The following is a 16,740-nucleotide window of genomic DNA, read 5'->3' on the forward strand; positions in this document are numbered from 1 at the left end:
GGGACTGCCTCTTTCGATGACTTTTCTTTGCCTCACAGCTCCCCCTCTTCTTCCACAAACACTGATGAAACGCCCTGATTATGTCCGTCACAGCAGCATGTCACGTGCAGGATGAGACATCTGCTGTGTGTCTTCCGCTCTCACTCCACTGCTAAAGGGCCAACGCTACATCTTGCTCATTGTTTCGCTCCTCTAACACTCAATCCATGACTAATGAACTAACTAGTACTGTAGTAGCCCTCTTAGTAACAATCAGGCAGGAACTTCTAGAAGAAATCTGACACTCCAGCTCTTCTCTGATCTCACCTTTCAGTCTGAATGAACTAAAGACTTATCTGTACATGTTTTACCAGGGAGACATAATTTAATCCAGAGATGTGTCATCACATACTCTTACATACTCTGCCGTTTAAAAATTCGGCTCACGATGGGGGAAGGAGACAGGTGTGCTTTCTGATAACCCCACTCTTTTGCACCTCTAGTGTTCACTGGCTTCTCTCTCGGTGCCTTTCTTAAACACTTCCTCTCTTAACAAGGAAACAGGATAACAAAGTAATTAAGAGCCTGGGTTCTGCCTATCTGTGAAACAGAAACATAACCAAGGACATAGAGAATAGACTGGTGGTTGCCAAGGGGGAGGGGGTGGGAGAGGGTTGGATTGGGAGTTTGGGATTAGCAGATGCAAACTGGTGTATATACAGGATGCATAAACAGAAAGATCCTACATGGGACTTCCCTGGTGGCGCAGTGGTTAAGAATACGCCTGCCAATGCAGGGGACACGGGTTCGAGCCCTGGTCCGGGAAGATCCCACATGCCGCGGAGCAACTAAGCCTGTGTCACAACTACTGGGCCTGCGCTCTAGAGCCCGTGCTCCACAACAAGAGAAGCCACTGCAACGAGACGCCCGTGCACCACAACAAAGAGTAGCCCCCGCTTGCCGCAACTAGAGAAAGCCCGTGTGCAGCAATGAAGGCCCAACGCAGCCAAAAATTAAAAAATAAATAAATACATTTATTTAAAAAAAAGTGGATGTATTTAAAAAAAACCAAAAAGGTCCTACTGTAGAGCACAGGGAACTATATTCTATACTCTGTGATAAACCGTAATGGAAAAGAATATGAAAAAGAATGTATATAAATGTATAACTGCGTCACTTTCCTGTACAGCAGTAATTAACACACACTGTAATTCAACTATACGTCAATAAAAAATAAAATTTAAAAAAATTGCCATAAAAATCATCACATAAGGGGGACTTCCCTGGTGGTCCAGTGGTTAAGACTTCGCCTTCCAATGGAGGGGGTGAGAGTTTGATCCCTGGTCGGGGAGCTAAGATCCCACATGCCTTGTGGCCATAAACCAAAATATAAACCAGAAGCAATACTGTAACAAATGCAATAAACACTTTAAAAATGGTCGACATCAAAAAACATCTTTAAAGAAAATAATCACATAAATCAGAAACAAATGAAACATAATAAAGTCCGTACATTTAAAAAAAAAAGAGCATGGGTTCGGGTCAAATCGCAGCTTACCACTTACTTATAGCTGTGTAATTCTTGGCAACTCACATAATGTCTCCTCCGACTCCTCATCTATAAAATGGGGATGGTAATAGTTCCCAATCTCATAGCATTGCTGTAATCCATAAACACGGTTAAGTGCCTTGGTAAATGTTTGAGGCTCTCTGGTTATTGTGAATTAAAATACGTCAATGGCTTCTGGCCATGTGATTTATAATAGTTTGACATTTAACCAAATGGTAAAACTATTCCATTTATTATTCCCATCTCTTTTTACCCCTTACCCTGTTTTGTTGTTTATGTTTTCTCCCACCACAGAGTGCTAGTTCCAGGAGAGTAAAGGCTTTATTTTGTTCACTGCTGAAAGCAATGGCACCCAGAAAAGTACCGTACATATGAAGACCTCAGAAAACACTAGCTGAATGAATGGTGCAAAGTGTCACAAGGAAAAATACACCAAAACTTTCATTATCATAAAAAAGTATAGATAAATCTTTCTCTAATGGCTTCCAGTCAAGTAATTGAAAACACCATATGCTATAATAAAAACATAACTAGTTTATTAAAATTTGAAGGCAAAAACATAATTTTAAAAGATTTAGTCCTATGTTAGGCGTGATAGAGTATGGATGCTTTCTTAAAATTCACAATCAGATCCAAGAGTATCACTTTCAGAATGTTCTAGTAGACTGAGTTTACTTTTAGTTGTCTTTGATGAAACAGTCACTATTCTACTCTCTTTCTTCACAGAAATGTGTTTTTTCAAAGACTCACTTTTAATTGCTTTATTAACCAAAGAATTCTTTTGCCCAATTCCTTTACTTTTCTGCTTTACAGGTGAGTCAGAGCAGGAATGCAGGTCCTTCCCAGGTTGTTTCTGAGCAGAGTAGTTTTTGGTGTATTCACCTGCTTTGCTCATTTTCTCTGAAGAAGACCTGCTATTTCTAGATAATTCCTCTTCTTTTCTTTGACTTCCAGTTCCAGAAATGACGTCTGCTGAAGGGAGAACATGTTCTAGCAATGAAATCTTCAAAAGACTCCTGCTGCTGCTCTGTGACTGGGACCCCCAGGTTGTCTTTGGAAGTTTCTAAGGCCTCCTGAGTAGAGACTGGGACATGGAAGGAGTCGAGAGGCAAAGGAAGCCCAGCATCACCTGTAATTTTCTGAAACTGGAGGGAAAGACAAAAGACAAAACAAAAATTCAGTGATGAACAAAGCCAACCATTAAAAAGTAGAGTTCAAAACGTCAATGTTATTCTGTGATCTTATTATTAACACAGTAATTGATTATTCAGAAGATTTCAGAGCCAGTTTTTTTCTAATTATATCTTGCCAAGTGATTCTCAACTTAACCTAGCTATATCCAAGGCTATGTCCGCTACATTTTCAGACTTTGGTGATTGGGGTAGTTATTACCCATTTCCTTTCCCTCACTAAAAATGAAACCCTACTCTGTAAGAAAATTAATTTCTTTTCTATCCTCCAGGCACATGTAAACAGTATATAGTTTGTGACCAGACTGTGTTCTCAAGCTGTCAGTTCCCAAGACCAGTCTGAGATTGGCTGAGGTGGGTGGAGGGGGCGCCAAGTAACGCTAGAGGAAAAGCTGACATGTTTCCCCTCCCATTCCCATGACCAGGTGAGTCACTATAATATCTTACGTATTAGCTATGTCAAGATTACTTATTTTAAAAATTCTGTCAATACGTGTACCTTCATTAGTGTTCCTTCATTGTAAGCTGCATACAAATAGAAACCTAGATAAAATATGAATAGAATAGACATGTATAGAATTTAAAATTTGGAATATTTTCTGTAATGTTTTCTTTCTTCATTCAGGAGAGTTTGCTTTAACTCATAAATTTTCTAAAGAACTTCCAGTTTTCTTATGTACAACAATACAGTATCATGAAATGGGCCCACATTTACTAATCTCAGATTTGGAGAGGACTCCACAGTCCTCTAGCTCCCGAGCATGTGAACTATTAGAGACTGACCATTATTATTTTCTCTCTGACTTGGTCATTTCCTTTTTGCTAATCACTCTTAGAATCATTAAGTGCTGTCCTGTCCACTTACTTGGAGATTCTGCATTTGTACTGGGGCACTCTGCTTTGATTCTGATTTTTCTTCTTCAAGTGCCTTCTTTTCTTCTTTAGGTGGACTACTAACAGTAGAATTCATCTGGGGACGACCTAGTAAATGAAAATCTGACTGATCTATACCAGCCACTGTGGCCAGCTGCCCAAGCCTGGACCAGAGGAGGAAAGGAGAAAAGACAAAGGTTATTATAATCACATAAGAGCAGTTTAGATTTCCCCAGACCCACAATCATGAAATACTTCTAAATTTTTAAAAGCCAACATCCTACTCCAGACTACAAGCCTCTCTCTCCCCCAAATTCTCAGCCCTTTCCAGATTCAGCCTCTAGGAGACATCCCACTGTCTCACTAGCAGCTTCAACAAGTACCATGCACCTCGTCCACTGCCTGTCACACCTCCATTCCCACACTTCTTCACCACCTTTCCTCCAGTTTCCAAGAATGTGTTTGTTCCTTCCTTCCCAACACCAATTCATTCACTGACAAAACACCACTCCATCAACTATCAATCTCTACTTCCCTCTTTCAGCAAAATTGCTCCCGGTTGAGAACCACTGACCTATATCTTCCCTGAAGATTAATAATAATTTTTATGTCTAAGACAAAAATAACTTTAATTCAAACTTATCAAACAAGCAAAATAAATGAAAGATAGGAAAATTCTTATCCATTCCCAAATATTTTCAATGGAAACTGCCTTCAATTTAGTCTTCACAAAAAACTATACCTACTAATTACTCTGTCTACAGGTTACTCTTTTATAATGGGCTCCCCACTCTACCAAAGCAGGCTGCCCTATTTGCATTTCTTAAAAAATTTAATTCCTCATTTTAAAACGTCAACTATATTACCTATAATTACACTAAATTTGGCTAAATATGGCCATGTAAGTGATGAAAATCGCTCCAGTTCCTCAGCAAACTACCGTTATAGTCGCAAAGAGAAGAATGCCATGAAGAGAAATGAACTAACCCAGCATCTTTAAGGAGATCCAAGAAAGCATGGAACTTCTGAAAAGAATTCTCAGTGCTGCCCAAAACACCTTCATCATCCAGGATCATGCTTGTCAATGAGTGGGCATGAAGGCCTTCAGACAAAGAGAATTTTATATTTCTTAACTGGGCATTTTCATGTTCCAGCTATAAAAGCAGACTGAAAATGTCTGACATGCTTTTTTCTCAATGTCATCAAAAGTAGTCTTGTCTAGTTTCAAGGAACAAAACTAAAACACTCAAAATGTAATTAATCTGTAATTAACCTAACTCGCCACCAGTAAAGACAGAGACCATATCACATGATAACCAAAACCCCCAGGCACCCAACAAAGTTTCCTATATAACACTTAGCTGGTACATAAATAAACCAAAGTTATCGTTTTATTAATGATCTTTCACAAAAGATCACATTTCTAACTGGTTAAATTCATAATGGAGCCTCATTCCACATTAGAAAATTACCTGCTTTAAGTTTCCCTTAAATTAGAAAGTGAATTATAGAATCTGATTTGAACAAAACGTATTACAACTCTGCTGAATGTTAAGAATTAACTTTAGTGAGCAAACTATCTAATGCTTACGTTTAAAAGTCCTAAATCATACCCAACCCAATTTATTAAATGTACGATCACCAATATTTTCTTTGGCTTCTTGAAAATATTCACTCCCGTGCACTCTTCCCCTTCCGCTCATCACCTATGCACTTAAAACCCCTATAAGCTCAACTCTAGTATTTCTCAGAAAGGCTGTTATGTTCATGATGCCCCTTTTGCCTTATATCAGCAGGTGCTCAACACTTATTGAATGAGTGTCCGCCAATCCAATGGATGCACTTTGAAAAATTCCTCCCTACGTTCAACCTATGATAAAGTATATTTAGATGGAACTTTTTAGATTATGTCCTGCTTTCATGCACATTACCTAATGTAATTCTTATAGTATATATTTTTATCTTGCATTGCATTCGTACAAGTTTTCCAATATCTTAAATTTATTTAAATGATTCACTTTCCTAATTCATTGCCAGGAGAGTCTCATCATGTCTTTTATGCTACTGTATATACAGTATATGCACAAAAAGTGCTTTCTTGAATCAAAGAATCATGAACAGAAAATAAGCTAGTGTCATATGAAAGCACACACACACACACAAAATGAGATTTTCACATTTTTAAAAACATGCTTTCTGGACTATAGATCATATGATCACTAAATACCAGTAAATGCAAAAGTCCATATGATACAACCAATTTGCAACATATTACAGTTTTAAAGTTTACAAACTATGTGTGTATGGCTTAAAATCAAATCAAAATAAAACGAAAACACTCTCAAAAGTATTAGAAATTGTTTGCCTCATTGACTCATTTATCAGCCTTAAGTCTTATTACTCTTTCCTCCTTTAACTGCTTTAGGCACTCCTCCAGTTTTTCCTAAACAAACAGAGTAAATATTATAACTAATTCGTAGTATAATATCCAAAAGCCTTTCCAGCTATAGGACTCATCAGGATTTAGGGGCAGAGCCAGAAGTGAGCTCAGGTTTTAGTCTGCTACTGGTAATATCATAGCATGCTAGTGAAATAAATTATCAAAATCTATCAAATTAGCATAGTAAAGATTTATTTAAATTCCACTTTTTCCAACATAAATTTGTGGCAGCCCACCATAAAAGGCATATGCGTATAACATAGCAAGTCAGAAATAAATAGTTAAGACCAAGAAAGAAAACTTCTATTTTTATTTGTGGGTCTCTTTATAGTAGGAAATCCTATTAATGAACATGCTTAATATACGTGAATTGCATAATTGCAGATTCAAAAGCATTTTTTTAAAAAGTAATCACTTTTAAAGCAATTTACAGTCAAGCACTGTTCCTGGAGTTCCCTGGGCATTAAATAATCTAATCATCAAAACCCTAAAAGGGGGGCTTCCCTGGAGGCGCAGTGGTTAAGAATCCGCCTGCCAGTGCAGGGGACACGGGTTCGAGCCCTGGTCCGGGAAGATCCCACGTGCCGCGGGGCAACCAAGCCCGTGCGCCACGACCACTGAGCCTACGCTCTAGAGCCCCCGTGTCACAACCACTGAAGCCTGCGTGCCTAGAGCCCGTGCTCCGCAACAAGAGAAACCACCGCAATGAGAAGCCCGCACACCACTAGGAAGAGTAGCCCCTGCTCGACGCAACTAGAGAAAGCCCGTGAGCAGTATCAAACACCCAGCGCAGCCAAAAATAAATAAAATAATTTATTTTAAAAAAACCCTACGAGGAAAGAACAATCACTAACTCCATGTTATTTTACAGATGAGGGAAACAGAGGCAGAGAAGTAGAGCAGCACAGCCGAGGTGACACCACTAAGTAGCAAGAGCCACACTGTGGACTCAGGAAGCTGGGTGCTGTTCCTGTTCACGGAGGTGGTAGTCTTCCCACTCACCAAGGTCAATCAAATAAAATGAACACTGATAAACTCTCTTAGGAGTTTTAGGAACTAAGACACTTCGGTCCTTGAAGTGGGGGCACTGCTTGCAATAGGCAGAATTCTAACAGAGCTCCTAAGACTCTTACTTACTGAAGTACACAAACCTTCCACTTAAACAATCAAACCCTAAATCTGGGTGCTGTAGTGAAGGGATTTTGCAGACGGAATTAAGATTCAAAATCAGTTGATTTTTTAAGATAGGGAGATTATTCTAGGTGGATGTGACCTACTCAGGCACCCCATGAAAAGGACTTGAACTCTTCCTGAATTGAAGTACAAAAGGGACAAGAGGGAGACTCTCCATTGCTGGCTCTGAAGAAGTCCAATGCTGCGGCAGGGAAGGCAAGCGAGAGGCCTCTAGGAGCTGAGACCGTCCCCCGACTGACAGCCAGCAAGGAAATGGGGACCTCTGTCCTGCAACTGCAGAATCTGAATTATGCCAACAAGCCGAAGAAGCTTGGAGGCATTCTTTCCCAGAGCCTCTGGATGCTAACACAGCCAGACTGACATCTTGATTTCAGCTCTGTGACCCACACAAACTATGGTGAACATCCAACGTTTGGGGCTCAATGTTTACACTTAAATTTCACGTGCTTTAACACTCTCAGGAGGGAACCCACATGTTCCCGTGTGTATCTGAGCAGGAAACCTAGTCACGCTGTGCCTGGACTTCTGACCAGCAGAACTGTGAGCTAGTCAAATAGGTATTGTTTTCAGTCAGTGAGAGTGTAGTAAAAGAATTAATATTCTACTCAACCTCCAGGTTCGTGGACAAAATAAATGATTGTCATTGTTTCGGGCCACTGTTTCGGGGTGGTTTCTTATGCAGCGATAAACAGTCAGAATACCTATACTTATGACAACAGTAAGGTATATTTATACATTTTAACTGCTTTGAACAATCACTTAAAGAATGAGGAACTCTATTATATGCCATCATTGGGAGAGGAACTGGTATCACTTTCTGGAGAGTAGCTTTTGGTACCTAACAACAGTCCTACATCAGGAGTTTACCCTAAGAAAATCAAAGATGTGGGCAAAGATTTATCTACCAACATGATGTCATAAGATTGTTTATAACCAAACCCTAGAAGAAAGCTAAGAGCCTCCAAATTGGGATTGGTTTCAATAAAAATAGCTCACCTTATGAAGGAACGTGCTGTGAAGCCACTAAGAAAAGAACGACAAGAGGTCTCAACCAGAGTTAATGAACGGGCTTCAGGAGTTCTACGTTCAAAATATATCTGTGCGTTTCTCCTGGGAGATGATGCATAAGCTTAATCAAACTCTCTGATGTAGAAGAGTATTTAGTGACATGGCAAAATATTTTTGATACTTTTTTACGACAAAAGAGCAGATTAGGTGTGTGTACATGCAGAGGTGGCTTCTATTTCCTTCAATAAGTTGTTCACTGTTTTCAAAGATTTGCTCAATGAACATATATTTTTATATTCAGAACATGTTTAAAAAATTGAGAGTCTAAGAACTTCAAATTCTTTAATGTTTCATAACTAAAGCCAGTCAAGTTTTCAATGGGAAAAAAGGGAAAAAAATTGCAAAATTCCTCTACTTTTAACATAATGGTTTAATCAGTCTTCTAAAACTGATTTCAAAGAAATTCTAAACAAATAAGCAAACAAACAAAAAACCCTCACCACAGTCAGAGGAAAGTAGACTAAAATTCCTGACTGGTTCTAAATAGCACATCAAAGTGCAATTACATGAAATAGTTTCTCCCTCTAATGGAGGGAATTAGAACACAGTGTGAAATTTTTGTGAAAAAGTGTACCCCTCTCCTACAAAGTATTAATAATTCATGTCCCTTACGTGGAAATATGGAACCAAAAAAGTTAGAAAGTAAAATTGCTTGATATTCTATTACTTAAGTAAGACTAATGATAAGGCTTTGGAATAATTTTCCTTCCTGTCATCTGCTCTCCTTCCTCCCTTCTGTACACTGGCTAGGGTGATTTTTCTGGGACAAAGCTCCCATCATATAGGATATCAAATTTTATGTTCAACTTTTCTCCACTTAACATTGAAATCAATCATTTCTCATTGAATCAGGGGATTCATAACCTTGATTTTTTTTTTGTGGGCTACAAAATATTGCACTGAGCGGGTTTACTGGTTAACCATGTTACACATTTAAATTCTTGCCAACTTTTCTATATTATAAGACAAAATAACCGTTTTTATGCATGAAGGCTTTTTTCCATATTGAGAATAACATTCTTACAATAAATCCAGAAAAATGAGTTTGAGATCAAAGCAAATGAATATTTTTAAGGCTCTGAGGTACCTATCTCCAAACCGCTTTCCAAAAGGTTTCTGAGATTTTATACTGCCATCAGCGATGTATCACTTGGTATATAACCTCTACTATAACTTCCTCACCTAGAGTGCAAGTTATTTGAAGATAGGGGGTGTATTTTATTAAGTGTTTATCCCCAGCACCTGTGCCTAGCACAACGTAGACGGTCAATAAATAATTGCTTAATAAGGAAAATCCCTGCCAATACAAGATGTACGTGTGTGAAAGACAGACTGTGTGTTTTTCTCTAACTGGATAGATGAAAACTTGTCATCTTCTTTAATGTGCAATTTTTTGGCTTATAGTTAGTAATTAAATTTCTCTTTTATATTATATTGTAAAAGTTCAGATTCTCTGAGGCAAATGGGCCTGGCACTACCCATTAGCTATATAACCTTGGACAAGTTCTATAACTCTAGGCCTCAACTTCCCCATCTATAAAATGGAGATAAGCTCCCATATCACAGAGCTCTTGTGAGGATTACATGAGTTAAAACACATGTAAAATTAGAAGAGTGCTTGGTACACAGCATATGTTCAATTAATGCTGAATGAATGAACATGTGAACGCAAGCAGTAGTGAAGGGCTTAAAATGAAATAGTCTCATCCCACTCCCACATCCAGCACTCAAGAAGCGACCGATTCTGTACACAGGTTTTTAATTGTAAAATACGATATGTGTACTGAGAAGTGCACAGGACAAAACTGTCAATGTGACAAATCAAAAGAGAATACTTACATAACCACTACTCGAATCTGAAAGTATTGATACTTGTCAGCATCTCAAAAACCCCCCATATCGTTTTCTCATCACAAGCTCCTTCCCTCTTCCCGGTTAAACACCATCCTCATTTCTGAAAATCATTTCCTTTAACCTGCATGCATCCCTAACAAAAGAGTTTAGTTTTGTCAACATCTAACTTTATGTAGAGGATCATAGTATATGAAGTCTTTTCTATCTTATTTCTTTCACTCAACATTGGTTTAACAGATTCATCCACATTGCAGCCTGTAGCTCTAGTTCATTCAGTTTTATTGCTTGATAGTTTTCCCACTGTATGAATACACATAATTTATTTAATTTTTGACTCTTAATGGACATTTGGGTTGTTTTCAGTTTGTGCTAATGCAAATCATGGACAGGAATCCTGCTGTACCGGTTATTCTGGTGCATTTACACAGGGCGGGGGTGAGGGCTGCTGGGTCACAGGCTATTTATATACCTTCAGTTGATGGAGAGTGCTAAATGCTTTCCAAAGTAGTTGTGTCGATTTATACTCCAGTATAAGCAGGGTAGAAGATTCCCATAGTACTCCAGGTCTACAATACCTGATACTACCAGACTTTATTTATGTATTTGTCAATCTGATTGGCATGTAGTTTCATTGGTTTTGACTCACTTTTCTCTTATTACTTAATGAAGTCGTATACTTTTCTGTGTTTACTGGCTGTTTGGATTTCCTTTTTTATGAGGTTGACGTCAACTATTGTTATTTTTTATTCTTATTTTTTAAATTATTACTTATTTATTTTTGGCTGTGTTGGGTCTTCGTTGCTGCGTGTAGGCTTTCTCTAGTTGCGGCGAGCGGGGGCTACACTTCGTTGCAGTGGCTTCTCTTGTCGTGGAGCACAGGATCTCGGCACGAGGGCTTCAGTAGCTGTGGCACGTGGGCTCAGTAGTTGTGGCTCGCAGGCTCTAGAGCGCAGGCTCCGTAGTTGTGGCGCACGGGCTTCATTGCTCCGCGGCATGTGGGATCTTCCTGGACCAGGGCTCGAACCTGTGTCCCCTGCCTCGGCAGGCAGATTCTTAACCACTGCGCCACCAGGGAGGTCCAACTATTGTTATTTTGAATTCTCCTCCATTTCCAAGTAATACTCTTACATGACTATTTTCTGACTAAACTTGAGGCATTATCTGTTCACTTTCTGATTTACTAAGTAAGGGTTTAGTTCCTTTACACTCTTTCCTATGTCCACACTGCTCAGTAAAGTTATGTCATCATTAGTTATTCCACTGCTCATGATCTCTTTGACTTGTAGTGATACACTTAAAAACCTACATTGTTGATCCACTATAAACTCTCTCAATGTCACACTTTGTAAAATGAGGACATTCATACCATCTTCCTTTTTTTCTACCTCCTGTCTACCTTCCAAACCTAGCTTTTACGTTGTCAAAGTTGAAATTTATATTCTGTTCTATGTGCAGTTAAGTCTTCTGTCATTTGAGAGTCAGTAGGGAGTAAGGTTTAAGAGAACAGGCAGAGAGCCTAAACTCAAAGCCTCGATCCAACCCTAAATTTGGTACAGCCTGGGCAAGTTCCTTCCCTGTCTTAGCATCCTTTTCTCAAAAGTGGGAATGATATTAGCACCAACCTCATAAGGCTATTCAGAGGATTAAATGAGTTAATATAAGCAAAAACACTTAGAGCCTAACATATACTAAGTACATACTAGTACACAATACATTTCAGTACATACCAAGTTAATACTAATACATACTAAGTATAGTTTAGGTTAGTTATTTGTTATTACGTGCAAGTTGACAATAAAAGCTGCAAACCAAGACAGTATTGCCATTATTACATTTAAATTAATATTGCCCACTGAAGATGTACTGTGTCTCTGTGTATTGACTACACCTCGTTCCATACTGTGTCAGTGTCACTGCCCTTGTGCAGGGTGACCACATACCCCAAGCCGCCTTGGGCTGTTCCAGTTTATACCTGTTGTCCTGATATTACAGCATTAGAGCGCCTCCTTACACTATTGAAGTGTAAGGAGTTTGGACAAGTTCTGGTTTGGACAACAAATTAGATAGGTGGTCATTACCCCTGTGTGTCACTGAAAACGGGGGCATCTATAGTGTCAAGTTTAAGTGGATTCTTCTCTTCCTCACCAGTAGTAGGTGAAAAATCAACCATAGTTTAGTTTGCTTCATGTTTATGTCAGTATAGCCTTTTCTCCTCTGGACTTCAAGTTCCTTCTCCTCTTCTTCTCCCTCCTCCCTTCCAACAGTGCCTAATACCTAGTAAGTACAATATGCCTCAAGGTGTTTCTAAGCTCTCAATCACACAATCAATAGAAGCCTCTCCAATCTAGACTAGCTGCTCTCTGCACTGAATTCCCTATTATCTTCTTTCTTGGTTTATTGCCTCATTTTGCTGGATTATTTCTATAAATAGCTTAAGGTGTAGCACAGGAGGTAAATTTTTCAAATTTCTTTGTGTACAAAATATCTCATTCAGCCTCCACTTATGACTGATAGTTTGGCTGGATACAAAACCCTAGGGTGAAAATTATGTGCTGGAAAAATTTGGAGGTATCTTTCTAATACCTTCCAGCATCCATGGTGCTGATGACAACTATGATAAAGTCAGATTTTAACTTTTTTTTTTTTAGGTGACCAGTATTTTTCTCTCTGGAATGGATGTATCCTCTCAGTATTTTATTCTATTTTTCTTTTAATTAATTAATTTATTAATTTTTGGCTGCATTGGGTATTCATTGCTGCGCGGGCTTTCTCTAGTTGCAGTGAACGGGGGCTACTCTTCGTTGCGGTGCACGGGCTTCTCATTGCAGTGGCTTCTACTGTTGCAGAGCACAGGCTCTAGGCGTGCAGGCTTCAGTAGTTGAGGCATGCGGGCACAGTAGTTGTGGCACATGGGCTTAGTTGTTCCGCGGCATGTGGGATCTTCCCGGACCAGGAATGGAACCCATGTCCCCTGCATTGGCAGGCAGATTCTTAACCACTGCGCCACCAGGGAAGCCCAATCTATTTTAATTTATTTTTTCAGTATTTTAAAATTTCACAATGAAGGGTGCCTATGTATGAGTCTATTCTTGTTCATCTTGCTCAAAACTTGAGTAACTATTTTCAGTCTGAGGCCTGATGTCTACTTTCAGCTATGGGGAATTTTGTTGCCCTTTGACAGCTTCCCTCCATTTTTTGTCTGGGTCTGGAGTTTCTAATAGTAACATGTTGGATCTCCCAGATGCAGCCTCTCTAACATATTGCTATCACATTTTCCATGTGTCATTCTTTTTTAGATACTGAGAAATTTTTTAAATTCCTACTGAATTTATTTCAGCAACCATATTTTCATTTCCAAGACACCTCTCTTGCTTTCTGACCATTCTCTTTTTATTTAACACCCTAGCCTTATTTTATAGTTGCTAGCTCTTTTTAAACCTCTCTCAGGATACTAATTAGGGTTTTTGCTTAAACTATTTTGTTCCCTAAATTGTCCCCGGTCCTACCAGGATATGTTTTCTCTCTTTTCCCCCTCTCTCACGTTGTAAGCTTTACTCAACTATCAGGCAAATGACAGTTATTTTCTATTTAAGAATGAGCGCAGAAAGCTCCCTGAAGTCAACGATTGATTGGCTTCTTATGCAGGAAGAAGTGGGGAGTGACTGTAATAGGATCCCCCCCAAACACTCTTTTCTAGGGTGTAAAAACTCACACTAGCTGCCCTAGTTCTCCCCAGTTTCACTGTTTTCAAAATGAAATCATCTCATTTCAGGAGCGTGAGGGCGGGGCTGGGAGTCCACTCCTCCAAACACAACCCTTCAATGAGCTCCCCTATTTCAGTCACACTTTTAACTAACTCCACCCTCTCTCCTACATGCGCATCAAAGCATGAAGCTACTTCTGCAGGTGGGGTCAGAATCCTCCTCAGTTGCAGGTGGTCCCTGTGCATATTCTAGGTGATGCTTTTCCTCTGTTCTACTGCTTCAGTTTCACACTCTTCCACTTGTCTTCCGTCTTTCAAAACTATGTTGAAATCTCTTGACTGTTGTTGGCTTATGTACTTAAACACTTTGACACCATCCTTGTAGTGTCTTGTCAAAACGGAGAAGAGCTGCAAGTGTTCTCAGTGCATTCTGAATCTGCTATTCTGTGATCCCAGTGTTTAAAGGTCTTGGTCTCTTCCCCAGTCTATCACTGCTTTTAGAAATACAATCTCCAGTTCTACTCATGAAGGAAACGAATACAACGCATCTAAAATGACAAGGAATGCGGGTTAGATGCTCTAGGGTCTTGTCGTACTCTGCAATTTACTAAGAAACCACTTACGTGCTACAAATTGTAGGTGCTCATTTATAAAACGAAAGGGGGTAACTCTACATGAACTATAGATTTCTCCTACTGTAACATTGCATAATTTTCTAAGTTTTCTTAAAATTTCTCTATATTATCATTAATTTTAATTGAAAACATAAAAATCTAACTTTCTCTTTTGAAAATCAAAGAGTAATTACCATAGTCCGACAATAAGGGGATAATTAGTTCTGAAACCTGTCAAGTTTCATGTTTCATACGAAAAGAGAATCCTATTAAATAATTTTAAAAAATTAAGCATGGACTTTGTAGCACAAAGACAAGGTTCCCCCAAATGGTATTCCCTTATTTACTAGAAATGTTCAGCTCTGCATTAAAGTTGAAATAAAACAAATATATTATTTGTGAGGTGCAAAAGTTTCTTATGAAAATCAATTTTTCTTTTCTGTCCGTACAAACAAAAGTATGGAATCACATTAGATGTCAGGTTTATGAGGGAATATAATGTAGCTTCTTGATGTTTTTTATTTTAGGAAAGGAGAATATTAACATCAAAACATTTTTCAACCTTACTTTTATTTAAAATGAGGCCATATTTTCCTCTTATAAAAAGAGAGTTCAACTAGAACTGTCAGTTTTCTCATTTGTAAAACAAGAGCACTGAATCAGCTGACTATATTCATTCAGAACTCAATTTCTTTATCTTATGATCACTAAGGTTCTCCCTAAATCGAATATCCTAAGGTTCTAAGGAAAGGAAACTATATTACTAGCGACATGATTTGATTTTTATTTCTTAGAGTTCAAATGTCCACCATTCACCTTGGTCTAAGCTTAAGGAACCATTCAAGGGGATACAATGCAGATGGGAGGAGAAAACAGAACCCTCACTCAAGCTGTGCAGTGTTGCAATCAGGCTTCCATTTGAAAAATAATCTTCTCTATAGCTTTAAAGTGATAACTTCGTACCTGCAATGCTTCTTGTTTCAAACTGATTTTCTCTGGCTCTTCCTGAACACTTTCTGAGGAATCTTCGACCTCTTCAATTTGTGAGGAGGAAGGACTCTCTACTGTCACAGTCACAGGAAATTCTGATGGACCTGAGTGTCACAAGAAGAAGATAGGAAACCACAGAGTTGTTAAACTGAAGTGCAAAGAAAGAAGACAAGGTTGTATAAAAGATAACACAAGCCAGATACCAAATATCCACATATTAGAGGACATTTAACAAAAGTGATCTGAGGTATCATTATTCATAAATGTCTCTCACTGCTCCTTAGTCTAAAACAGGCAATGACTAAGTAAAAGTACAGTAACTTATTTTTGCTATGTTACTGTACAGACCTCTGTTGTACATGGTTAGGATTAGTAATGGGAATTGCCCATGTTATTAAGTTTCTTTCACAGAAGCCAAGTGAAGAGCCAAGGTAAACATTTTTTCTCAAATCAACTTTATACTGCAAATGAAAAATTTATTCTTTACCATCAGACGAAAACAGTCTGGAAGAAAATGTAGTTTTTCAGAGGAAAATACATCAGTAAAGGGACTGATGAATAATCAGAAAGTCAACGTATCTAAGCTGTGAATAACAGATGTTAGAATTTTAAACAATAAATCACATACACATACACAACTAAAACTGACCCATCAAAAATTTCATCTTCTCATCACCCTTAAGCCAAAACTAGGGTAACAGTAATACAATTCTCCTGTCAAGCTTCACTGCCACTGCAATGTTGTTCCATAGGACATTTCCAAACATTTAAAAACTCACCTGGCCAGAACCCCATAAAAGTCTACAGATCATACAGAAGTGTGCTGGGATTATATAACTACGCAGAAGACAAGTCACTAGGACATCATTTTCACAACAAGCAGCAAACCTGCAGCATAGGAAATTCCCAACAGGAGGATGAGGCCCACACCCCTCCCTCTGGGCATGCAAGGGCAGGACTGACACCCAAGGTGCTCTTCTCTCAATCTCAGCAGTGGTGCCTTTCACAGAGCAACTATGCAGTCTCCCAAGACCACTGGGAAGGAGAATCTGATACTGACAGTACTAGCTTGCCATGAGGCCATAAGCGAAGGAATGTGTGTGGCCTTGGTGAGAGAGCAGAGGTTTGGGAGATGTTGCTTTATATTGGCTTTCAGATCAGGAATTTGTACATATAGCCTGCAAACAACATTTCTTGAAAACATATGAACATTCTTGAGTATGACAGCTCCATGTGAGGGGTCAGAAATGGCAGTCAAGTTCATT

General features: G+C 38.8%; 1 protein-coding gene across 1 annotated transcript in view; it reads right to left on the reverse strand.

Moving 5' to 3' along the window:
• Positions 1–2,162: 2,162 nt before the first annotated feature.
• Positions 2,163–16,740, reverse strand: part of LOC137761563 (centrosomal protein of 78 kDa-like) — a 32,225-nt gene continuing 17,647 nt past the window's right edge. The window contains 6 exon segments of the mRNA XM_068538496.1: positions 2,163–2,528; positions 2,530–2,694; positions 3,605–3,776; positions 4,600–4,766; positions 5,978–6,055; positions 15,449–15,579. Of these exon segments, the coding sequence (XP_068394597.1) occupies positions 2,163–2,528; positions 2,530–2,694; positions 3,605–3,776; positions 4,600–4,766; positions 5,978–6,055; positions 15,449–15,579 (1,079 nt within the window).

This window comes from Eschrichtius robustus, chromosome 3 (genome assembly GCF_028021215.1).
Source record: "Eschrichtius robustus isolate mEscRob2 chromosome 3, mEscRob2.pri, whole genome shotgun sequence".
Lineage (NCBI taxonomy): Eukaryota > Metazoa > Chordata > Mammalia > Artiodactyla > Eschrichtiidae > Eschrichtius > Eschrichtius robustus.